This window comes from Trachypithecus francoisi, unplaced genomic scaffold (assembly GCF_009764315.1).
Source record: "Trachypithecus francoisi isolate TF-2019V2 unplaced genomic scaffold, Tfra_2.0 Lachesis_group9, whole genome shotgun sequence".
NCBI classification, from domain to species: Eukaryota; Metazoa; Chordata; class Mammalia; order Primates; family Cercopithecidae; genus Trachypithecus; species Trachypithecus francoisi.
In genome coordinates this window covers 71014208-71040224 of record NW_022681474.1, presented here as the reverse complement: position 1 = coordinate 71040224, position 26017 = coordinate 71014208, and the positions used below count along the sequence as shown (strand labels likewise).

Here is a 26017-nt window from a genome sequence, read left to right as displayed (position 1 = left end):
TTGATTCTTCCATTTTCTATATGCTTTACTTCCAGTCCCTCACCAATTCTGCTCAACTTGATGCCCAAAAATATATCTTGAATATATCTACTTCTCTTCCAAAGTTTCTGATACATGGTAGAAACACAATAACTATGTAAAGAGTGGATGCATGACCGAATCTTCCCTACCTCCATTCCAGTCTAAGCTCCCACAATTAGTCAATCAACTAGCTTGTCTTGGTTCTTTTCCCTTAGACCTTCCACAATCTATTCTTCACATTACAGGGAAATTAATTTTTTCAAAACTGTAAATTAAAGCAGATTATTCTCTAGCTTAATATCCTTTACTTATTTCCCAATGCACTTTGAGTAAAATTCAAATGTTTCATTGTGCACTACAAGGCCACCTATATTTTGGAAGTTTCCTATCTCTCTGGTATCTTCTTTTGCCTCTCTCTTACATCCTAACAATGCTGTAGCTCCCCCAACCCCACCTCCCCGCCTTTAAAGTTGAGGCATAAGACATTTCCTTTGTCGAGAAGTGTCTTTGTTTAGCTGGCATTTTAAGGCTTCATCTTAAAGATTACACCCTTAGCCAGGTGCAGTAGCTCATGCCTATAATCCCATCAGTTTGTGAGGTCCAGGAGGGCGGATCATTCGAGTTCACTTGAGCTCAGGAGTTCAAGACCAGCATAGGGAACACGGAGAAACCCCATCTCTACAAAAAATACAAAAATTAACCTGGCCTGGGAACTTGTAGTTCCTAGCTACTTAAGAGGCTGAGGCAGGGGGCGGGCAGAGGGAGGTCACAGTGAGTGGAGATTGCATCAGCAAGACCCCTTCTCAAAACAAAGTCACACGCCCTCCCCAGAGGCTTTCCTTTACCACCCAACTCCACCTTGGTTACTGTAAAACAGCTCCCTATGTGTTCCCTTTCCAGCATAAATCACAACTGTTTGTCAGTGAATTCCATGACAGAAAGACTTAGCTTTGGTTTGGCACATACTTGTTAAATGAATCAAGTGTTGTATTTGGCTAGACCAAAATCATTTTCCCTATCAGTTTGTGAGCAACTTGAGGGCAGAACCCTAAATCATTCAAGCTTGCTGACCTCTAGGGGGGTTAGTCCAGTGCATGGTCTAGAATTGCTCAAATCAGCCTTTTGAAAAAGTGAATCCTGTACAAGGATAAAGGTGTGGATGGGAGTACAAGTAAGGGTGTAACGATGAACAGATTTAAGGAAAAGTCAGTCTAAAAGGAAAAGTGAGAAGCCAATTGCAGAAGACAGCCATTTCAATTCTTACGTGACGTCAGAGTAGACTTTAAGAACATGAACTAATTAATGCTTCTTGTGAGAGGAAAGATTGACTGCTCGCAAGCGTACGCCAGCTGGTGCCCCGCCTTCCCTGGGCCCCACCCACTGCCTGTCCTCACTCCCACCTTGAACCAGCCTTTTGCGCGTGTGACGTCATGGCGCCGTGCGTGGCCGCGGCGGTGGCGCAGGGGGCGGGCCCGCGGCGCGGCGCCGGAGGAGGAAGTGGTGAGGTTGTTGCTCACTCAGCGCCTACCGCTGGCTCTTGGAGCTCAGAGAGGGGCCGCAGTCTCTGCGGCTGCGTCGCGCTCCCCTGCAGTCCCCTCCATGTTCCCCGGCGCCACCACTCCCCTTCCTAAGGCCGCCGCTTACCCCGGGGTCTATGGAAGTAATGGAAGGACCCCTCAACCTGGTGAGTGTCCCACAGAATATAGCGTCCGTCTTGGGTGCCTTTGCCTCAGGAGCCCGGCGCCGGCCCGGGCGAGTCGGCTAGCCCTTGAGGCTGGGAGGTTGGTTTGGCAGGGGTGGTCGCAGAGGCTGTGAGGGGGTGCTAGGCAGGCCCTGACCCAGCTGCGGCTCCAGGCCAGTCACTTCAGACTTTGCCCTCTTGGGGGATCCCCGGGAAGCTCCTGGCGCCCCCTGCCGTGGGGCCCCGGCCGAGGGGATGCCACCAGCTGGGGCTGCCACCTCCTCTCTGGCTGGAGGAAGTCCTCCTAGCGCCACGTAGCCACCTCCCTACAGCCTGGAGAGGCACTGAAGCCGTCCAAGGCAGAAATGGTGTGTGATACTGGTTTTGAGTTCTAGCAGGAGGGTCTGAGTCTAAGTCGCCACGCTTTGGAGAGATGGAGGAATGAATAGCCTCCTCACCCCCCACTACCCCCTCATTTCTCACATACTTTCACATGCATAAACTGAGTCTACCTTCTTCCAAATATATTAGAGACAGCTGGGAAAAAGACAGCCGTTCCTGTTTTTAGCTCAGATTCATCAATTTAGGCATCATGAAAGTGTAATAGGTGTTTGCTGTTCTCAGGAAAATGGCTGATAGCCTGTTTACTTGTGTTTTAAGGCGTTTCAGGTGTTGCAATAAAAAAACAACAACAAAACAGAATCCCACTAACGGGAAACCTGAGTTCTTTTCAGACTGGCCATTGCATCTTTTAGTTTTCCAGAGAGGTTACCCATTTTGGATGCAAAAGTCAGATTACTTACGGATGCACACAGGAAGAACTTCTAAGTCACAGGTTTGCAATTCTTTGCGATGGTGGGATTGAAAAAAAGCACTATAGAGGATTCGTTTCTCACATTAGAACTCTGAGCCCTAGTAGAGCAGTAGAGTCTGGTGGTTTAAGACTGTAGGTTCTGAAGCTTTGCTGCTTGGATTTGAATTCTAACCTTGTCACTTGATAGCTGTGTTATCTTGGGCAAACTACTTCACTCTGCTTCAGGTTCGTTGGGAGGATTCAAGGAGTAAATAGGTGTAAAGCACTTATAACTGTACTAAGTACACAGTACAGTGCAAGAATTAGCGATTATAACCAGACCATAAGCCCTTACTTGAAAATCTGTTTGTAGAATAAAGGTTTGGACTTGAGCTTTAAAAGCCTAAGATTCTCAGACGAAATCACCGGTACTAGGTTAACTGCTGAGAGGGGCCCCTCCCAGTTTTAAGTTGTGTCTTGCCCCAGGTGGTAGGTAAGAGTTAGTTACACTTAAGGCTAATTGGACTACATTTGTGAGTTTTTTTAAACCAGGGAACTGGCCATGTGCCGTGGCTCATGCCTGTAATCCTAGTACTTTGAGAGGCAGAGGCGGGTGAATCACTTGAGCTCAGGAGTTCGAGACCAGCCTAGGCAACATGGCGAAACCCGGTCTCTACAAAAAATACAAAAATAGCCGGGCGTGGTGGCGCCAGCCTGTGGTCCCACCTACTGGGGAGGCTGAGGTGGCAGGATCGCTTGAGTCCGGGAGGTGGAGGTTGCAGTGAGCCGAGATTGTGCACTCCGACCTGGGCGACAGAGCAAGACTCTGACTTAACCAGGGAACTGTCTTGCCCTTTTCTTGTTTTTAAGGCGACAAATAGTTTGCAATGAAATATAATGGATGGCTCAGTACTGAAACGTCATAGGAGTATTACTAGAAATAATCAGTTGTTTACAAAGTGCTTCAGAGTTCAGATGTCCTTGCCAAATGACCATTGGTTCAGTTCTAGGTAGCTTCACTTTATTTGGCTGCAGCATAACCCCTGCCAACTGCCCCACAAATGTGTGGTGTTTTATGAGGAGACTGGAACTGGGTGACAATTGCAGATGGAACTGCAGAATCACTACCAGTTTAGGAAAAATTAGTTAAATGGTGGCAATACTATTTAAATTCTTCTCTTTATAAAACGGAGTGAATGTCGACACACAGTCATTTTAAGCAGGCTAGTGTAACTCCATATTCCAGCCATAAAATTTATGTGGGCAAGTGTCAGAAATTTGGCATCTTGAATTCTTTTTTTTTTTTTTTTGAGACAGAGTCTCTCTCTGTCACCAGACTAGAGTGCAGTGGAGCGATCTCAGGTCACTGCAACCTCCTATTCCCTGGTTTAAGCGATTCTTCTGCCTCAGCCTTCCGAGTAACTGGTATTTCAGGCACGCACCACCACGCCCAGCTAATTTTTGTATTTTTAGTAGATACGGGGTTTCACCATGTTGCCCAGGATGGTCTCGATCTCCTGACCTCGTGATCTGCCCACCTTGGCCTCCCAAAGTGCTGGGATTACAGGTGTGAGCCACCATGGCCGGCCAACACCTTGAATTCTTAAACCATTTGAGTCTTGAAAGATTTGATTTCCGGCCGGGCGTGGTGGCTCAAGCCTGTAATCCCAGCACTTTGGGAGGCCGAGACGGGCGGATCACGAGGTCAGGAGATCGAGACCATCCTGGCTAACACAGTGAAACCCCGTCTCTACTAAAAATACAAAAAACTAGCCAGGCGAGGTGGCGGGCGCCTGTAGTCCCAGCTGCTCGGGAGGCTGAGGCAGGAGAATGGTGTAAACCCGGGAGACGGAGCTTGCAGTGAGCTGAGATCCGGCCACTGCACTCCAGTCCGGGCGACAGAGCGAGACTCCGCCTCAAAAAAAAAAAAAAAAGAAAGATTTGATTTCCAGCATAGTTGTTTATTGGAAGGTAACAATAGGACAGACATTGACAGTTACTTGAATCAGTACCAATTACAGGCCTCTGGCATTCAGAATTGTCACTCACAGTTTTATAAGATGGGGTTTTTGAAAATTCTGACATTGCTTTTTGTTTTTTGAGACAGTCTCGTTCTTTCGCCCAGGCTAGAGTGCAGTGATGCGATCTGGGTTCACTGCAACCTCCGCCTCCCGGATTCAAGCAGTTCTCTGCCTCAGCCTCCTGAGTAGCTGGGATTACAGGCATGTGCCACCACACCTGGCTATGAAAATTCTGACATTCTTTTATGTGAGAACACCTAACTTAGTATCTAGTTGACTCAAGATGAGAGATAGTTCTCAATGCTATAATTTGAATGTCTTTGAAAATTCCGCTAGTATTATACAAGCTTTTTCTTTTTCTATACTAAGAGTTAGTAATGCAGTAAGCTGTGTCTAATGACATCATAGTGTCGTCCAAATTCATTGTATAAGGACTCATCACAGTACATGGATTTGTAATCATGTGTCCTCAGAACATCCTCGGAACTTAGTAAGATGCGTTTTCCAGTTTTACAGATAAATAAGCCTAAGCTGAGATAATTAGGTAATTACTTAGGTCAGTGATTTAAATACCTTATGAATCACTAGTTATTTTGATATCAAGACTTCTTTCTACCAATGCTGCCATATTGTACTCATCATGTTCATTTCAATGTGGTTCTCATTTATATTGAACTGTAGATTCTGTTTTTTTTTTTGTTTTTTTGAGACAGAGTCTCGCTCTGTCGCCCAGGCTGGAGTACAGTGGCCGGATCTCAGCTCACTGCAAGCTCCGCCTCCCGGGTTTACGCCATTCTCCTGCCTCAGCCTCCCGAGTAGCTGGGACTACAGGCGCCCGCCACGTCGCCCGGCTAGTTTTTTGTATTTTTTAGTAGAGACGGGGTTTCACCGTGTTAGCCAGGATGGTCTCGATCTCCTGACCTCGTGATCCGCCTGTCTCGGCCTCCCAAAGTGCTGGGATTACAGGCTTGAGCCACCGCGCCCGGCCTGAACTGTAGATTCTGTGTTAGCATTTATTACCTCTGCTCCAGTATTGATTCTTTTATGTTAGGTTTGGCAGTAAGGGCCTTAGAAATTCCTCACAGTGAATTTTTAAGATCTGGAAGAAACTAGTTTGAAATATTCGTTTTAATATGTATCACAGAGGTAATGGATTCTAATTGTCTGGTTATTGAAGTTTGTCAACAGAAAAATTGTACTTCCACTAAAAAAAAAAAAAATAGCTAGTCTTTGAACTCTGAGTAAGTTTGTTTCATCAGGGTTTTTTGGTCAATTTTTCTTTAAGAGACAGGGTCTTATTCTGTTGCTCACACTCAAGGGATCCTCCTGCCTGAGCCCTCCGCAGTAGCTGGGACTACAGGTTTGCACCACCATGCCCAGCTAATTTTTTCAAAAACTTTTTGTAGAGTTGGGGTCTTGCTGTGTTGCCCAAGCTGGTCTTGAACTCCTGGCCTCAAGCAATCTTCCTGTCTCAGCCTCCCAAAGTGTTGGGATTGCAGGCGTGTGCCACTGTGCCCAGCCTGTCAGTTTTAAATATGGAAAAATTATAACTTAATAAAATTAGTGTATATTTAGATATTTCTTTCCATACACTTAATTTTGTCAATGTAACTACTGGTAACAAATGTCAAAACTTATGTGAGATAATTTCTAGTTCTTTGGTTTGTTTGCTGTTGATTTGGAAAGTGATGTCAGATCTTAATTTATACGTGACTATTGCTCATGTTTTGCTTACCTCCGCTGCAAAGGACAGGGTCCATGTGACTGCCTGGCCACAATCGTTTTCTATGTGTTTAGCCCTTAAGAGTGCTGAGAATGTTTGTTGAGTAACAGCTTCCCTCCAGAGTGGTCAGTCCTCACATCACATGAGGTAGTTAATGAAGCCTCTTACTTTCCAGCTTCTGTAAGAAAAGTAATCAGATATCATGATCCAAGGAATGGCCTTGTGCATACCTGGAGTCCTTATAACTATCCCATTTTAATTATATTGGCCTTAAAAACTTCAAGGTAAAAAGATTTGAACCTCTTCTTTGTACCCTGAAAAATTCCCAGGAAAATTTATTTGTTACAAGCTGAGCTAGGCATAAGGAAAGCACTCTGGAAAACGGAGGTAGAGAATACTAAGAGATACCCAGCAGTTATTGCTAAGTGGTGGGATTGGCATCGGACATGTTATATATATATTTTATCTTCCTCTTAGTAGCTAAATATGAGATATTCCCCCCCATTTAAAGATGAAGTGATCATGGTAGGATATGAAAGCAAGATTGGGCTGGGCACAGTGGCTCACCCCTGTAATCCCAGCACTTTGGGAGGCTGAGGTGGGTGGATCACCTAAGGTCAGGAGTTCAAGACCAGCCTGGCCGACAAGGTGAAACCAGGTCTCTACAGAAAATAAAAATTAGCTAGGTGTGGTGGCGGGTGCCTGTAATCCCAGTTACTTGGGAGGCTGAGACAGGAGAATTGCTTGAACCCAGGAGGCAGAGGTTGCAGTGAGCCAAGATCGTGCCCTTGCACTTCAGCCTGGGTGACAGAGTGAAACTCCATATCAAAAAACAAAACAAAACAAAAATTAGCCAGGTGTGGTGGCACATGCCTATAATCCCAGCTACTTGGGAAGCTGAAACAGGAGAATCGCTTGAACCCAGGAGGTGAAGATTGTGGTGAGCTGAGCTCACACCACTGCACTGCACTGCACTGCACTGCACTGCACTGCAGCCTGAGCTACTGAGTGAGACCTTGTCCCCGGGGGGAAAAAAAAAGTCTTTTCTGGAATTCTCCAACACGAGCTCTTATCTTAAGTATAATTGCATTATATTAGACAGTCAATTCAGTGCTTATTGATTTGAGATAACTGTTTGCTACTTGTTTGTAGGAGACACACATTGATTGGGATAGGGCGAGTGAGTGAGGTTTCTCTTTCAACTGAAGACTCTACCATAAGGTCAGGTGAATATTAGATTTTCCTCTGCTGCCTTTTCAGTACAGTGTTCATATGGTGTTCCTTTTCTTTTTTTCTTTTTCTTTTTTTTTTTTTTTGAGACAGAGTCTCGCTCTGTTGTCCAGGCTGGAGTGCAATGGCACAATCTCAGCTCACCACAACCTCTGCCTCCCGGGTTCAAGCGATTCTCCTGCCTCAGCCTTCTGCGTAGCTGGGATCACCGGCGCGTGCCATCATGCCTGGCTAATTTTTATATTTTTAGTATAGACGGGATTTCTCCATGTTGGCCAGGCTGGTCTTGAACTCTTGCCCTTGTGATCTGCCCGCCTCGGCCTCCCAAACCAAAGTGCCTGGATTACAGGCGTGAGCCACCATGCCTGGCCTGGTGTTCCTTTTCTTTTCATCTTTACTTAACAGCTTTCCCCAAGGACACAGAAAAAAATAAATCGAAAGTTATAGAAAGGAATACTGTTTTCTTTTGGGAAAGAAGGTAGTATTGAACATGTATTTTTGGGGCAGTTAGCATGTGGAAGTAAAAGGTACTTGTCAGTGATGGTAGTCACTTAGTAACCTAGTTGTTGTAGCTAGGATTTTTGTTGGTTGTAGTTGATGAAAACCCACTTAAAATTAGCTTAAGCCAAAAGAGATAATTTATTGGACTGCAAAGAAGGGTGCAGGAAGGGCAGGGGTATAATATAGCTTGGTTTATGAACGTATGGAGCCTGTCAGACTTAATCAGACTCCCTCTCTCTTTTGCCTTTTCAGGCTTGTCTGCTTCACTCCTGCTTTCTGCAAACATATTTCTACCTGGCTAGCCTCTGAATGTCACATTAATTAGACTTTCTTGATATTCGCTGCTCCTAAGTTTGAAAATCTGGAGAAGGGATACTTTAGGTATCCAGACGACAAGGTAATACAAGAATGTGGGCCCAGTATGGTAGCTCACACCTGTAATTCTAGCACTTTGAGAGGCCAAGGCAGGTGGATCGCTTGAGCCCAGGAGTTCAAGACCAGCCTGGGCAACATAGTGAAACCTGGTCTCTACCAAAAGAAAAAAAAAAAAATAGCTGAGCATGGTGGCACATGCCTGTGGTTCCAGCTACTTGAGAGACTGAGATAGGAGGATCACTTGAGCCCAGGAGGTTGAGGCTGCAGTGAGCCGTTATCATACCACTACATTCCAGCCTCTGGGTGACAGAATGAGACCCCATCTCAAAAAAAAAAAAAGGGAATCATAAGAGAAAATATATTTACAGTTCTGTCTATAGTTATCAATACCATAAGTTTATGTCAGCTGTTTACAAAATGAATCATCTGTCAGAAATAATGGGCAACCACAGCTGTAGACCTCAATCTAATGTAACCCATCAGACAATTAAAAAAAAAAAGAATGTGGGGAGTCCTACAGAATCCATATGGATTGCCTAGGAAGTACAGAGAGGTGGGACTGTTTTATTGTGAATGTCATAACTTATTTTGAATTACCAGAGAAACATATTTATGGACTTATTACCCTTTTCATTTTGAGATAGTATCTTCCCCTGTCCCACAGACTAGAGTGCAGTGTCGTAATCACGGCTCACTGTAACTTCAACCTCCTGAGCTCCAGATCCTCCTACCAGTCCCTCCTGTAGCTGGGACTACAGGTGCTCACCACCACACCCAGCTAATTTTTCTATTTTTTGTAGAGATGGGGTCTCACTGTGTTGCCTATGGTGGTCTCAAGCAACCCTCCCACCTCGGCCTCCCAGAGTGCTGGGATTATAGGCATGAGCCACCATGCCCAGCCTTTTTTTTTTTTTTTTTTTTTGAGATGGAGCCTCACTCTGTTGCCCAGGCTGGAGTGCAGTGGCGCAATCTCGGCTCACCACAACCTCTGCCTCCCAGGTTCAAGCGATTCTCCTGCCTCAGCCTCCCAAGTAGCTGGGACTACAGGTGGGTGCCACCATGTCTGGCTAATTTTTGTATTTTTTGTTGAGACGGGGTTTCACTATGTTGGCCAGGCTGGTCTCAAACTCCTGACCTCGTTATCTGCCTGCCTCGGCCTCCCAAAAGTGCTGGGATTACAAATGTGAGCCACTGCTCCCGGCCTCAGCCTATTACTTTTAATGGCTGTGATTCTGCCAAGAACAGTATTTAAAGAGAGACCAGTTTTAATATGTGTAAACTGTAAAAGTTGTTTTAAAAATAACCACCACCAAGATAGGTTTTCTGTAAAATCTTCAGTTTATAAAAAATACAATTTAGCTGGGCATAGTGGCTCATGCCTATAATTCCAGCACTTTGGGTGAGTGAGGGAGGAAGATTGCTTGAGCCCAGGAGTTTGAAACCAGCCTGGGCAAGATATCAAGACCCCACCTCTACAAAAAATAAAACTTAGCTGGGTGTGGTGCCATGTGACTGTATTCCTAGCTACTCAGGAGGCTGAGGTGGCAGGATTGCTGGAGCCCAGGATATTGAGGCTGCAGTGAGCTATGATTGCACCACTCCGCTCCAGCCTGGGCAACAGAGCAAGACCCTGTCTCAAAAATAATTAAGATGAAAATTTTTTAAAAATACAATTTAGTCTAGACCCAACTATATTGTCAACTTCTTGATGGCAGGTACTTCCGTCACTTCTATTGTCTTGTAGTACTTAACAAGGGATATATCAAGTATGTACCAGTACCAGGCACCATTCTAAGCACTGTGATGTTTCATCTAGTTTAATTTTCACAAACTCGTTTGTTTTTGGTGCCATCAAATTTACATAAGCAGACAATAACTCTCATTTTAGAGATGAGAAAACTGAGGCAGATAATTGGGAAAGCTGGGCTCCTTCATATGTGGTCAAACTGAGATTTGAATGTTGGCAGTTGAGCTCTATCGAGTCTGTGTTTGCTGTGTGTCTAGTAAGAACATAGTAGGAACTATACTTAAAATATGAAATTTGATTGCTCTGGTGCTAAATAACCCAGAGGAGATGGTGTGTTTTTGTTGAGCTCAGCAATAATCTGAAACTATAATGAGATTTAACTCCTAAATTGGCAGACTAATTAGAGATTGGACTCTACATGGGGATGTTTTAAGGGAGTTGGGAGAGCCATGAGGACCTGCTCTCACTGTTTGAGAACTTTTTATTTTTTTGGTGTTCAATTAACAGTTTATTCTGTCATCACAGAGTTTGAAGTTTAATTAGGGAGCTACATAAATATCCATAGTATAAGATAGAAAGTGATTGAAGTCATCAGTGACACACAGATAGAAAAAAGGTGTTAAAATGAAGTAACCTGAAATAACATCTCATCCCTGCTTCTTAGAGTGTATCCATAAGCCAGAAACTTTGACTTTTCCTGGGTGGAGTCTCAAGCCGTGCTCCAAACCTCCTGAATCGGAATCTTTTTTTTTTGAAATGGAGTTTCACTCTTGTTGCCCAGGCTGGAGTGCAGTAGCATGATCTTGGCTCACTGCAACCTCTACCTCCCTGGTTCAAGCGATTCTCCCTCCTCGTCCTCTCAAAGTGCTGGGATTACAGGTGTGAGCCACTGCGCCTGGCCTTTTAGAATCTGTATTTTAACCAGGTGATTTGTATTTTTGTTAAAACCTAGAGCCTTTTGATTTAATACCACTTGCTTTAATAGTATCAAAACATGTTCATTAGAGAAATTAGGTTAATCATAACTGCTTGTACATACTAGCTTTCTTCATCATGTACATTCTGTTCCCAAAAGATCTGTGTAATTTGTGGGTACTAGAAAATGCTCATGTGTTCAGAATGTATTTTTTGCTCAGTCCAAGTCTCCAGGTTAAAATTCATTCATTTTAAGCCCCGAGTCTTTTTTTTTTGAGACTGTCTTGCTCTGTTGCCCAGGCTGGAGTGCAGTGGCATGATCTCAGCTCACTGCAACCTCTGCCTCCCAGGTTGTTCAAGCAATTCCTGTGCCTCAGCCACCTGAGTAGCTGGGATTACAGGCATGTGCCACCACGCCAGGCTAATTTTTGTACTTTAGTTGAGATGGGGTTTCGCCATATTGGCCACGCTGGTCTTGAACTCCTGGCCTTGAGTGATCTGCCTGCCTCAGCCTCCCAAAGTGCTAGGATTACAGGCGTGAGCCACTGCGCCCACCCTACCCAGTCATTTCTTGTGACCTGTTGTTCCCAGGCATATGTTAAGACTTAGAGGAAAGTGTGATTACTACTTAAAGAATAAAAAGTATCTGAAATCCTCTAATAGAAAGGCACCAATCTTGTCTTTAAGATTGTTGCTTGTTTGTTTCTTACAAAAATAGAAGTGGGGGGCGGGGGGGAAGGCAAACAGCAACGCATTTGCTGGAAGTGCTGTTTTCTACTTTTGTCTTCACCTGTATTTTATACTGAGTATGATTTGTAAACATGCCCAGAATATTTATAATCTCAATTGCAAACGTGATTCTGTGAAGTATTTTATGCAGCATCAAAGGGACATGTCTTTTAAAAGCATCTAAGACAAATCATTTTTCAGCTGACAGAACAGATTTGTTTTTTTTTGTTTTTGTTTTTGTTTTTGAGACCAAGTCTCACTGTTGCCCAGGCTGAAGTGTAATGGTGCGATTTCAGCTCACCGCAACCACTGTCTCCCGAGTTGAAGTGGTTCTCCCGCCTCAGCCTCTGGAGTAGCTGGGATTACGGGCACCCACCACCATGCCCGGCTAATTTTTGTAGAGACGGAGTTTCACCATGTTAGCCAGGCTGGTCTCAAACTCCTGACCTCAGGTGATCCACCTGCCTTGGCCTCCGCAAGTAGCCACTGTGCCCGATCTTTTTTTTTTGAGACAGGATCTCACTCTGTTGCCCAGGCTGGAGTGCAGTGGTGCGATCACAGGTCACTGCAGCCTCCATTTCCCAGGCTCAAAGTGATCATCCTACCTCAGCCTCCTGAGTAGCTGGGACACGAGTGCCACACCCGGCTAATTTTTGTATTTTTTGTAGAGATGGGTTTTCACCATATTGCCCAGGCTGGTCTCAAACTCTTGAGCTCAAGTGATCTGCCTGCCTTGGCCTCCTAAAGTGCTGGGATTATAGGCAGGAGCCACAGCACCCGGCCACTTTTCACCTTTTTTAAGTGATGTAAAAAACACGTAAAGTTGACTCTCTTAATTATTTTTCAGTGTACAGTTTAGTAGTGTTAAGTATATTCGCATGGTTGTGCAACAAATCTCCAGAATTTTTTCATCTTGCAAAACTGAAACTATGCCGTTTGAATACCTACTCCCCGTTTCCCCCTCCCCCATTCAATGACGATTTTTTCCACCATTCAACTTTCCTATTTTTATGAGTTTGACTACTTTAGATACCCAATAAGTTGGTTTGTATAGTATTTGTCCTTTTATGACTGGCTTATTTTATTCAGTCTAATGTCCTCACAGTTCATCCATGTTGTAGTATGTGTCAGAAGTACCTTCCTTTTAAAGACAGTACCTTTCCTTTGTGTGTATATACTGCATTTATCCATCTCCATCTATTGATGGACATCTGGATTGCTTTCATCTTTTGGCTGTTGTGAATAATGCTGTTATGAACATGGGTGTACAATGCTTTTCGCTTTTTTGTGAAGCTGTGAAGCTTTGCTAAATCATGTGTGAGTTTGTTACTGAGGAAAACCGTTACATGAGGTAGAAAACTTGAGCTGATGATCTCTGCCTTTCTCCTTGCTAGTTAAATGTATAATCTTATGTAAATTACATGACCCCCACCAGTCTTTTGGGCCTCCTTATGTAAGAGAGGAAAATGCATTCACAAAGTCATAATTAAAGCAGCTGAAATAATGTATATTAAAGCATTTTTTTTTTGAGATGGAGTTTCATTCTCTTCACCCAGGCTGGAGAGCAGTGGCGTGATGTCGCCTCACTGCAACCTCTGCCTCAGCCTCCTCAGTAGCTGGGATTACAGGCGCCCGCCATCACGCCTGGCTAATTTTTGTTTTTGTTTTTGGTTTTGTTTTTTTGAGACGGAGTCTTACTCTGTCACCCAGGCTGGAGTGCAATGGCGCGAACTCAGCTCAATGCAAGCTCCGCCTCTGGGGTTCACGCCATTCTCCTGGCTCAGCCTCAGCGCCTGTAGCCTGGGACTACAGGCACTTGCCACCATGCCCGGCTAATTTTTAATTTTTGTATTTTTAGTAGAGACCGGGTTTCACCCTGTTAGCCAGGATGGTCTTGATCTCCTGACCTCGTGATCCGCCCGCCTCAGCCTCCCAAAGTGCTGGGATTACAGGCGTGAGCCACCGCACCCAACTAATTTTTGTATTTTTAGTAGAGATGGGGTTTCACCATGTTGGCCTGGCTGGTCAAAGTACTGGGATTACAGGCATGAGCCACCACACCCAGCTAATTTTTGTATTTTTAGTAGAGATGGGGTTTCACCATGTTGGCCTGGCTGGTCAAAGTACTGGGATTACAGGCATGAGCCACCACACCCAGCTAATTTTTGTATTTTTAGTAGAGATGGGGTTTCACCATGTTGGCCAGGCTGGTCTTGAACTCCTGACCTCAGATGATCCGCCTGCCTCAGCCTCCCAAAGTGCTGGGATTACAGCCGTGAGCCACTGCGCCTGGCCTTAAAGCTCTTTTGAGATTCTTAAAGTGTAAGGAGGCCAGTGACTGCTTATTTATCAGTTTTCCTTTGCAATTCAAGAGCAGTTACAATATTTGCTGTTAGAACTTCTAATTTTTTTGACTTTGTTCTTTTGATGAGATATCTTTAGAACAATCTTTGTAATATTAGATGTTGGTATCATGAATTCATCAACTGTGCAATGTCCAAATTTTTTATTTTAAAAACATAGTAACTTTAATGTTGAAAGAATGACATGATAGAAGAGAAGCTTGGATTTTACTACGTGATGAGTGATTTCCTGATTATAGTTTTTAGACCATACAGATTAGTGAAAGTATCTACAAAATAGCTCTTGTTTTGAAAGGAGCTTGTTAAAAATCAAGAAACTAGACATTTTGAATAACAATCTATGATTGTAACTCTTGGTTAATCTCCAAAGAGTGGAAGAATGTGAGTCAATTAAGGAGTTAAGTGCCTGGTGTTAACCTTGAGAGGGCTTATGGTAGAAGTGAAAGAAGTTGCCAGTTCCTTTCAGATGCTGTAGTTCTAGGCTCTACCCATTACATTTCTCCAGCTACAGATAGAGCTGTAATAGTGATTTGATATGTGCCAACAAACAGTATTATTTATCTTCTTAAAAGGTAGTTGCTTTTTAAGAGAAAACGTGTTTTATTTTATGATCCGGAGCAACTTAGGGATGTTTGTCTTCTAGGCTCATCAACAGAGCAGACGAGCAGACCGTTTATTAGCTGCAGGCAAATACGAAGAGGCTATTTCTTGTCACAAAAAGGCTGCAGGTGAGTGTTATTAAGTACTCTGTAAAACTGAAGAGCAGAAAGTCACAATAGTAATAATGTGTGTTGCTTTTCATATGCAAGACTGATACAGCTGACTCACCAGAATATCAGCTTTGATTATTTTTCAAGTAAGTGTGTTGGATTTCCCAGCTCCTGCTAATCCAATCTTCTTTCTAAACCGTGAAGATGGCATAAATGCGGTAAACAATTCCTGGACACAGCCTTCTGAGCCCAAAGATCCCTAAAAACAGGAGCTGATTGTAACAAGTCTGCCATTTTATCTTAGTTATTATAAAAAAAGGAGTTTGGGTTTCAAATAATTTACCATTTCAGGTTCTCAAAATAGTAATTCAATTCAGTTCCAACCAATTCATTTTCACTGAGTTTCTGTTTTCTAACATGCTGATAATGCAAAACTTGCTAAAGACTTTTGTTACCTAAATTGTGGGAGATTTTTCCTGTGGTCTTTTTTTAGCTTCCCTTCTGAATATCTCATCTCTACATGCATGCCTATAGTAACATGCTGATGATAGCTTTCATTTCAGAATTGTTGGCTTCTTATCAAAGACCTAATTTTACCCTAGTCAGTCAAGCAACCTAGCATATGTTGAACTCAGAAATAGATCTTGGGGGCCTGTTTTGCTTAGACCAGTTTCTGTTGGCTGAGTAACAAACCGAAAAACTTTGGGTCCTCATTAGTGTAGTGGTAAGTATAAAAATAGAAATAAAAAATTTAAAAATCTTTGGGGAAAGGATGTTTTACTCATGCCACATCCAAAATGAGTGCAGGTCATCTTTCTTAGGGCAGACTCTGAAGTCTTCTGCTGGCAGGCACGTTCCTTTCCCTCTAGGCCAGTATGATGATCAGAGCCATATTCTTTCCTGACAGAGGCTGCCCCTCCCTTGATATTTTACTTGTGAAATACAGACTGCAAGGTGGGCAGTAGATTGGATAAGTCTTCTCACTACAGTGTTTTTTGCCTGGAAGTTAGTAATTTTCAGAGAAAATTTTAAGTTTTTTTTTTTTGTTTGTTTGTTTTTCTTTTTGGAGATGGAGTCTTGCTGTGTCGCCCAGGCTGGAGTGCAGTGGCACGGTCTTGGCTCACTGCAACCTCCGCCTCCTGGGTTTGAGTGGTTCTCCTGCTTCAGCCTCCTGAGTAGCTGGGAATACAGGTGTGTGCCACCACACCTGGCTTGTATTTTCAGTAGAGACGGGGTTTCACCATGTTGGCCAGGCTGGTCTCGAACTTCTGACCTCATGATTGACCCACCTTGGCCTCCCAAAGTGCTGGGATTACGGGCGTCAGCCACTGCACCAAGCCCTTTTTTTTTTTTTTTTTTTTAGTTTTGGGGTACATGTGCAGAACGTGCAGGTTTGTTGCATAGGTATACGCGTGCCATGGTGGCTTGCTGCACCCATCAACCCGTCGTCTACATTAGGTATTTCTCCTAATGCTATCCGTCCCCCAGCCTCCCACCCCCACTTTTTTTAAAAAAGAAATATTTTTGCCACTGAAGTGTACTGGAGGTATCTGCTGTAGGTCCGAGCATAAAGTAGATATCCCATAAATCTTTGGGTGTTTTTATGGTGAGAGGGCTTTGTACAGTGTTAAAGATGTCAACTAGTACTCTTTAAATCTTTCCTAAACCATATTTTGTTATGAATCAGATTGTTAAATCTGTAGTCACTACAAAGATGATGTACCGTGTTTAACTATTTAAGAAAACCATGTTTTATGTGGATGCCCCAGTGAAACAATACCTTATGTAACCCAAAATGGTCATGGTTACATATATATAACATATGTTAAGTGGAGTGAATCAGCATATGTTATGCACTGAGCTATGGGATGTTACGAATATATAAAAAGAAGGAAGTTTTAGTCGTAACCTAATCCTTGTCTTTGAAGACTTAAAACTGATGTTGGGCTTCAGTTAACCACTTCCCACCCCCAGTCTAAATTCTGTCACATTCTCAGGAGTAGAAAAATAAGACAATCTGTTAGATCACATTAGCTTCAATTATAGAGATAGAACTTAATGTGATTAGTAAATCCCACTGGGTTGATTGAGGGTTTCAACTTGTGTTTTAGAATGGAGTTGAAAATTGACGTGGTTGAAATGAGCTCACTTTTTGAAATTGACTTGCATCTCTAGGGCTTATAACTGGTCTTGGAAGGTATGGATGTAGGTGTATTCTGTAAGGAAGCAACTTATTTGGAAATCATTTTAGAGATGAGACAAGAAAATGTCAACATCTAAGAAAGACTAATAGGAAGGAAAGGCTGAAATGAGAGAATTTAAGGGCAAACAGAGGGGGCCTGGGTGTCCAGCTGTCAAAGATCAGAGGAGATTCTGAGACTAAAAACATACCCTGAGATTACCTAGCTAAGGACTTTATAGCCTCTTTGTAGTGTTTGTATTGTAAATGTGCTGAAATAAGAAGTTGCTTGATGTTTCTTTCCTTTTGAGGAAAGGTAGGATCTCTTAAGGTGGACAATGAATGGCCAAATTAAATGAAACTGAGCATGTGAGCATTAATTTGCCAGATAAGCACATCCCTAAGTGAATTTCTCTTCTTTCATACACAACAGAAGAACAAAACCTTAAATAAGTTAATAGCCATTAACAGTGCTTAGAACTCAAAATGAGCATTTCAGAAGATGAGCAGGCCCCAGAGTACACAGTATTTGTGTGGATTTGATCAATATTTTGTTTGAAAACAAATCTTGACCTAAGCCTTTTGAAACTGTGATAACATGAAAATGATTCTATCCTTATTCAGAGGCAGTATATTGCTGCACCTTCTATGCTTTGGGACCAGTTTAACAGATTCCTGATAGAAGAGTAATAGATGTTATTATTTTCTGTTTTTTGTTTGAGACGGAGTCTTGCTCTGTCACCCAGAGTGGAGTGCCATGGCATGATCTTAGCTCACTGCAAGCTCCACCTCCCAGGCTCAGGTGATTCTTCTGCCTCAGGCTCAGGTGATTCTTCTGCCTCAGCCTCCCGAGTAGCTGGAACTACAGGCGTACGCCACCACACTCGGCAAATTTTTGTATTTTTTGGTAGAGACAAGGTTTCACCATGTTGGCCAGGCTGATAGCAAACTAACTCCTAACCCAAGTGATCTGCCCACCTCGGCCTCCCAAAGTGTTGGGATTACAGGTGTGAGCCACTGCGCCCGGCCAGATGTTATTATTTTAAGACATTCTTCAAATTTCCTTAGTTCCTTTATTGTATCATTTACTTAATATCTACTTTACATTTTAGCCTCGTGTCATAATTAAAGGAAGTAGTTTAACCAGAATTGTTAGCAGTGTTTGAGATAGGTACTCTTTTTCTACTTTTCTGTGTTGCTGTACTTTTGTATCTATTGTGAGTCTGTGGAAGAAATCCATAAACATGGAATCAGATTTAAAATAATTTTTCTTCTTTAAAAATAACTTTAAAATGCCCCATTTATAAGATCTAAATGTGGGGAATACTTTAAATGACAGTGTGATTCTTGTTGTATTCTTTGTGCTTTGGGATATCCTTTGGTAGCCTCCTATGTCATACAATTTCAAGGTTCTACAAAGTGGGGAGGCATTTCAGTTGGCTAAAGCTTGGTTTTGTGAAAGCTATTCGTTTGTTAAGAAAGTGGATTTAAAGCAAACTGTAGTTCAAACAGGGAGACAAATACACGCAGGCAAGATGGAAGGGATGTCTAAGAAAATTTGTCTACAATGTATCAGAGCAATAGCAGAGCAGACAGAATGTCTCTGCAGATTTTTGGAGTCTCGCTCCATTACCCAGGCTGGAGTGCAGTGGCATGATCTTGGCTCAGTGCAACCTCCACCTCCTGGTTTCAAGCGATTCTCCTGCCTCAGCTTCCCTAGTAGCTGGGATTACAGGCGCCTGCCGCCACTCCCAGCTAATTTTTTTTTCTTCTTTTTTTTTTTTTTTTTTTTTTTTTTTAGTAGAGCTGGGGTTTCACCATGCTGGCCAGGCTGGTCTTGAACTCCCGACCTCAGGCGATCCACCAGCCTCAGCCTCCCTAAGTGCTGGGATTACAGGTGTGAACCACCGCACCCATTCATCTCCACAGATTTAAACATGAACAAAAGGAAAAGAAACTAGTATGCAGCTGTACAGACTTACTACAGGAAAAAAAGACACAGTGTTGTTGGAAGGATGTAATTATGGTAAGCATGGCTGGAGCAAAGACTATATAACCAACTCTGTTTTTTCTTTTAATTCTTTTCAAATTGATACAGGGTCTCGCTATGTTGCTCAGTCTAGTCTGGAATTCCTGGGCTCAGGCAATCCTCCTCTTTGGCCTCCCAAAGTGCTAGCCACTGCACCTGGCCCTAGCTCTCCTTTTTCCTGGAGAGGGAGCATCTAATTCAGCAGTCCCAACCTTTTTGCTGCCAGGGACCAGTTTTGTGGAAGTCAGTTTTCCACAGACCTGAGGTGGGGAAAATGGTTTTAGGATGATTCAAGCACATTACATTTATTGTGCACTTTATATTTTACAATGTAATAATAGAAATAATGAAATAATTATACAACTCAATGTAATGTAGAATCAGTGGGAACCCTGAGCTTGTTTTCCTACAGCTAGACAGTCTCATTTAGGGGTGATGGGAGACAGTGACAGATCATTAGGCATTAGATTATCATAAGGAGAGTGCAGCCTAGATCCCTTGCATGTGCAGTTCACAGTAGGGTTTGTGCTATGAGAAGCTAATGCCGCTGCTGATCTGATGGGAGGCAGAACTCAGGTGGTAATGCAAGCAGTGGGGAGTGGCTGTAAATACAGATGAAGCTTCACTGGCTTGTGTGCTGCTCACTTCCTGCTGTGTGTGTGGCCCAGTTCCTAACAAGACATAGACCAATACCAGCCTGGGGGTATGGGACCCCTGATATAATTGTATCTTAAGGACTACGGTAGAACCTAGCAGGCAGGAACTCTTAAGTTATGACATCAAATCATTAAATTATTTGGATTAAGACTGGACAGAAAGCAATGCCTTGTTTCTGCAAAAAGGCAAAAGAGGGACTTAATATAAGTATGAGAGATGCCAAAAATGTTTACACAAGCAAGATAAAAATGGAGATTCATTATGGGCAATTCATGGGTAATACAGAACTTGTTATTTATACCTAACCTTGTTCCCAAAAGATTATAAAATGTCTTACCGATGAATGTATAATAAAATATCAAATGTAACTAAAGATACATAGATAAGGACATCCATAGAGAGAGAAAGTGGGAAAGGACTAGTAGTATAGTTCACAAAATGTACCATTAGTTCTTGGATTTGTTTTAAGAACTTGCCGGCAGGGCGCAGTGGCTCAAGCCTGTAATCCCGGCACTTTGGGAGGCCGAGACGGGCGGATCACAAGGTCAGGAGATAGAGACTATCCTGGCTAACACGGTGAAACCCCGTCTCTACTAAAAAAATACAAAAAACTAGCCGGGCGAGATGGCGGGTGCCTGTAGTCCCAGCTACTTGGGAGGCTGAGGCAGGAGAATGGCATGAACCCGGGAGGCGGAGCTTGCAGTGAGCTGAGATCCGGCCACTGCACTCCAGCCTGGGCGACAGAGCAAGACTCCGTCTCAAAAAAAAAAAAAAAAAAGAACTTGCCTTAAGTTTTCTAGCAGTCATCCTAAAGAGGAAAGAATAATTTTTACATTGGCTATTAAAATTCAAACAGTCACTGAGGATCTAAGATCAGAGAAGTTTTTTGAAGGTCTTCATAAATGACATTATACTGTCCTCAGTAACTTCCTCACAGTAAATATGTCAACAGGTTCTGAGGGCTTTTAACCGTAAGGCTGATAGCTTAACTCAGAGACAATTAATTAAAAGTGATTCTATAGGAGTCCAAAATGATAGATTCCAGGTATTCAGATGGATAAAAGGTCTTTCATAATCTCATGATGTTTTTGTGCGTATAATGAGTAATAGGGTTTGGATAGGTTCTTGTTTGATTTGAATCTTCCCTAAATCTATTTTTCCGATTAGGCCATCTTCAGTTTCTGAATTATAAAATCCATAGGAGTTTTAAATAACAAAACCTTCAGGATAGGGTAGGGAATATTTTCATTTTATTGCCACTGACATCCTTTTGGGGGAAGTTAAGAATTCTTTTTAAAAAATCCCCAGTTGTATCAGAATTATTTATCAGAACAGTTCTCTTTGTCATATGAGGATTATTAAAACTCTTCCTTTTACCTGTTAATTACAGAACGGCGACACATATTAACATGCCTGTTTTTTCTTTTAACAGCATATCTTTCTGAAGCCATGAAGCTGACACAGTCTGAGCAGGTGAGACATGTTCCCAATATTTTCAGCAAGGGTTAGAAAGGTTTTCTTGTAGAGGCTTGAATTGTGTGTATAGCAAAGCATTGTGTCCCTCTCAAAATGCTATAGTCAAAAATATATAAAATGGGCAAGGGAAGAGCACTTCGCAATGGGAATTAAAACTAAATGAACTACAGTTGATGCCGCAGACATAGAATGCAGAAACTTCTTTTTTTCTAGTGGTTACTCACAGATCTCAGATTGCCAGCCAGATGTACCTTTTAGAGAGCCCTCTTCAGACCATTCCTGATCATTAGCTCTTATTTGATCATTAGCTTACAGTCAGTAAACAGGCCTGGCCAAGAGGAAACCAGCTGGACTACCCTTTGCTTGTCAAAGATAATTTAAATGTGACCCGTCTCCCACTTGTCTTTGCTTGAATTCTTAAGCAGTTCAGGTACTTTTAAATTTGTTTCACCAATTGCTTTAAATTTTCTTCTGTGTTTGGGGAGGCCCTGCCAAGTGTTTCAAGATACATTTATTCATAAGACTGGGCGTGGTGGCCTGTGCCTATAATCCCAGCACTTTGGGAGGGCAAGGCAGGGGGATCATACTTGAGACCAGGAGTTCGAGACCAACCTGGGCAACATAGTGAGACCCCATCTCTACAAAAATTTTAAAAAATTAGCTGTGCATGGTGGCACATGCCTGTAGTTCTAGCTACTTGGGAGGCTGAGGTGGGAGGATCACTTGAACACCTGAGTTCAAGGCTGCAGTGAGCTATGACTGGACCATTGCACTTCAGCCTCAGCAACAGGGACCCTGTTTCTAAAATAAATACATATAAAATATCTTGTTTAAAACTTTTTATTTTAAAAGTATCAGTTAAGGAGATCATTTCTATGAGGTATATCAGTGGCAGGGAAAGCCACTAGTTTCTCAAAGTGAACCAAGGGAGCTTTAAAGTTGTGTTCTGTCCCTTTCACTGCCTTTGAAAGTATAGAATCTGCTTGTGATACAGGCATGCTTTGAACTATCCAAACACACTGTTGATAAGGATGACTTTCTTCTTAGCTGTTCGTAGAATTAGTATGTCTACAGAGGAAAGATTTCTAATTTTAAGTTGAGTACAAATGCCATTACACATGGGGTCAGGCACACTGAGGAAAACATCTGATTTAGTGTATTGATTGGGAATAGGACTTCTAACTTTCTGAATGAATGGTGTTTTTGCAAACATAGTATGTAAATTGTAAGTGTTGTTGGGTTATTCAGAGAGGATTTTGGAGTAGTATATGTTGGACATTACTAAGACACTTAAAATGTTAAAATTCTTCAAATTTTACCTTTCCTTCTGTGTAATAGGCTCATCTTTCACTGGAATTGCAAAGGGATAGCCATATGAAACAGCTCCTCCTCATCCAAGAGAGATGGAAAAGGGCCCAGCGTGAAGAAAGATTGAAAGCCCAGCAGAACACAGATAAGGATGTAGCTGCCCATCTTCAGGCATCTCACAAACCCTCTGCAGAGGATGCAGAGGGCCAGAGCCCCCTTCCTCAGAAGTACAGCCCTTCTACAGAGAAATGCCTGCCTGAGATTCAGGGGATCTTTGACAGGGATCCAGACACACTACTATATTTACTTCAGCAAAAGAGTGAGCCAGCAGAGCCATGTATTGGAAGCAAAGCCCCAAAAGATGATAAAACAATTATAGAGGAGCAGGCAACCAAAATTGCAGATTTGAAGAGGCACGTGGAGTTCCTTGTGGCTGAGAATGAAAGATTAAGGAAAGAAAATAAACAACTAAAGGCTGAAAAGGCCAGACTTCTAAAAGGTCCAATAGAAAAGGAGCTGGATGTAGATGCTGATTTTGTAGAAACATCAGAGTTATGGAGCTTGCCACCACATTCAGAAACTGCTACAGCCTCCTCAACCTGGCAGAAGTTCGCAGCAAATACCGGGAAAGCCAAGGACATTCCAATCCCCAATCTTCCTCCCTTGGATTTTCCATCTCCAGAACTTCCCCTTATGGAGCTCTCTGAGGATATTCTGAAAGGATTTATGAGTAATTAAAATGGAAGGCCACAGAAAAGGGGAAAAGAGGAAATAATACAGTAATAATTAATCCAGCAAAAAAAAAAAAAAAAAAAATGAAAAGGGAAAACCACATAGAAGGGTCATCCCGGAAATGCTTCATCTGGTGGACTGTGGGAGCAGAGGCATTGCCAGGACTTGGGAAACAGTCACTGTGAAATGCGCCGCATATCTCATTCACTCACTTGAGCTAATGATTCCGACTTGGCAGACACTAAACTCATGGAGGTTCGGTTTCTCCTGATACAAACCAAATGGCTACCTGGAATAATTTCTTTCAAGCAACAGTTATTTTTCTTATCTTCAGGGTTAAAATGTATAAAAGTTATGTGTAATTAATCTGTAATGCCATAAATGATAATGCAAAACCTAAATAATATGGTGGCCGGAGGGGCTGCCTTATATTTGAAACATGCTTTCTATCATGCATTGACTGTATGCATTTTGTTAATGCACATTTTGTTTGTTTAAATAAGGTGTGTAAGATACACACCCTTCTAGATGAAACTATATGTGCCACACTTTGCACTACTCATAATAACCTCAAGACTATCAGAAGAAATATTTAAATTTCCATTTTATGAAGAAAGGAACCAAATTATTATGCTTTTTTAAAACAAATTACCAGTTTACATAATTAATCAGGGTGCATTTTAAGTTCTAACTTTGTTTATTGTATAGTGCATCATTTGAAAATACCAAGGAGGAAATACCCTTTGTTTTTAATGATGCAAGAGTGGAAGTAATGCTAGTTGGCAGTATTTGATTGTAAGAAATCAATAAAGTAATTGTGTTTTATACCTTTGTTGAATGTGGTTGATAGTTAAAAAGCAAGGCACTGAGAGGCTTCTCTCTGCGTTGTGAACTTTGAACAGTTGCGGTTAGATGATTACTTTTGTGTGTCAAGGATTTTTTGTTTTTGTTTTTGTTTTTTCAGTGTTTGGTAGTCCATTTCCCTTACGACTAGGGTGACAGAGAGTACAGAAGTTCCTGAGGTTTAAATGTGTTGTTTGCAACCTTTTTCTTGACCACCACATGGAAAATGCGCAGGGCTGCTCTAGGCTGGAGGGAGCTGTCCCTTGGGCCCCTGCCACCCTGTCAGAGCAGAGTGTGAGGAAGTGCTGCTTTGGATTCTCTTTACCAACCTGGATGGTGTTCCATGAGAAAGAAGGGGAAGAGGAGAATATAAGCAAAACATTTGGGTACAAGCTACTGGGCATGTTGAAAGCTTGGATTTGCTGTGTGGAATTACAGAAGTGAGAAATACATTGCCTCCTCTGAGGACAATTGGGTTGAGGAAGTTGGGCTAGGCTCACAAATCCAGTGATGAAACTAGTAGAGATAGGGCCAGGCGTGGTAGCTTATACCTGTAATCCCAACACTTTGGGAGGCTGAGGATGGGAGGGTCGCTTGAACCCAAGAGTTTGCGACCAGTCTGGGCAACATAGTGAGACCCTGTCTGTAGCCAAAAAAAACTTTAGCTGGGTGCAGTGATGGCGCGCCTGTAGTTGCAGTTACTCCAGAGGCAGAGGTGGGAGGATGACTCGAGCCTGGGAAGTTGAGGCTGCAATGAGCTGTCATACCACTGCATTCCAACCTGGACACCGGAGTGAGATTCTGTCTCAAAAAAAAACCAGTAGAAGTCGCCATGGAGAAATCGTATTTTTTCCTGTCTCATCTTGCTGCAGATGAAACAAAAAATAAACTAGCCTGCTAAATTATTTTGAGCTCTATACTCTCTTAAAAGTTACATTAATTTCCTAGGCACAGTGGCTCATGCTTGTAATCCCAGCACTTTGGGAGACCGAAGCAGGTGGATCACCTGAAGTCTGGAGTTCGAGACCAGCCTGACCAATGTGGCAAAACCCTGTCTCTTACTAACAATACAAAGATTAGCCAGTTGTGGTGGCATGTGTCTGTAGTCCCAGCTACTTAGGAGGCTGAGGCAGGAGAATCACTCGAACCAGGGAGGCGGAGGTTGCAGTGAGCCGAGATCACGCTACTGCACTCCAGCCTGAGCAACAGAGCTGGACTCTGTCTCAAAAAAAAAAAAAAAGTTTATCTCAGTGTTTTTTTATTACTATTTTTTGTTTGACTATAATTTCTGTTCTGCTGAACATCTCAGTGTTTTAATATCCTAGACTCAGAACATTTTACTTGCCTAACCTTGCTCATAAAACTTGACATTAAAAGCTTATGCCAAAAATAAGTCATGTGTTGCTTAACAAGAATGTGTTCTGAGGAAAATGTTGTTAGGTGATTTTTTCATGTGAGCATCCTAAAGTGGACTTACACAAACTTAGGCGGCAGAGTCTGCTCCACACCTAGGCTGTATAGTCTTGCTCCTGGGCTACAGACCTGTACAGCATGGGACTGTACTGACTAGGCAGTTGTAACACAATGGTATTTGTGTATCTAAACAAAGGTATGGTCTTATAATCTGTTATGTGGCCCATCATTGACTGAAATGTTCTATGGCACATGACTCTATTAGCCTAGCCATTTCTCTCTAGAAGATGAGCTCTGTTACATTTAACACAAACACATTTTTTTTTTTTTTTTTTGAGACAGAGTCTCACTGTTGCCCAGGCTGGGGTGCAAAGGCGCGGTCTCTGCTCCCTGCAACCTTTGCCTCCTGGGTTCAAGCGATTCTTCTGCCTCAGCCTCCCGAGTACCTGAGACTACAGGCATGCGTCACCACCACAGGCTAATTTTTGCATTTTTAGTAGAGCTGGGGTTTCACTATGTTGGCCAGGCTGATCTTGAACTCCTGACCTCGTGATCTGCCTGCCTTGGCCTC

The 26017-nt window shown here is 42.7% G+C and overlaps 1 protein-coding gene across 2 annotated transcripts; it reads left to right on the top strand.

Moving 5' to 3' along the window:
* The first annotated feature begins 1451 nt into the window (after window positions 1-1451).
* Window positions 1452-24017, top strand: NRBF2 (nuclear receptor binding factor 2). 2 transcript variants are annotated; one of them, XM_033208687.1, is made up of 4 exons: window positions 1452-1705; window positions 14743-14827; window positions 21107-21147; window positions 22489-24017. In XM_033208687.1, exons 1-4 carry the CDS (start codon window positions 1676-1678, stop codon window positions 23194-23196), a joined length of 864 nt encoding a protein of 287 aa, XP_033064578.1. In that variant the 5' UTR covers window positions 1452-1675; the 3' UTR covers window positions 23197-24017. The 2 variants fall into 2 exon arrangements, with proteins under 2 accessions (XP_033064578.1, XP_033064579.1); XM_033208688.1 differs by lacking the exon at window positions 14743-14827 and having other exon boundaries at window positions 1458-1705.
* The last annotated feature ends 2000 nt before the right edge of the window (window positions 24018-26017 follow it).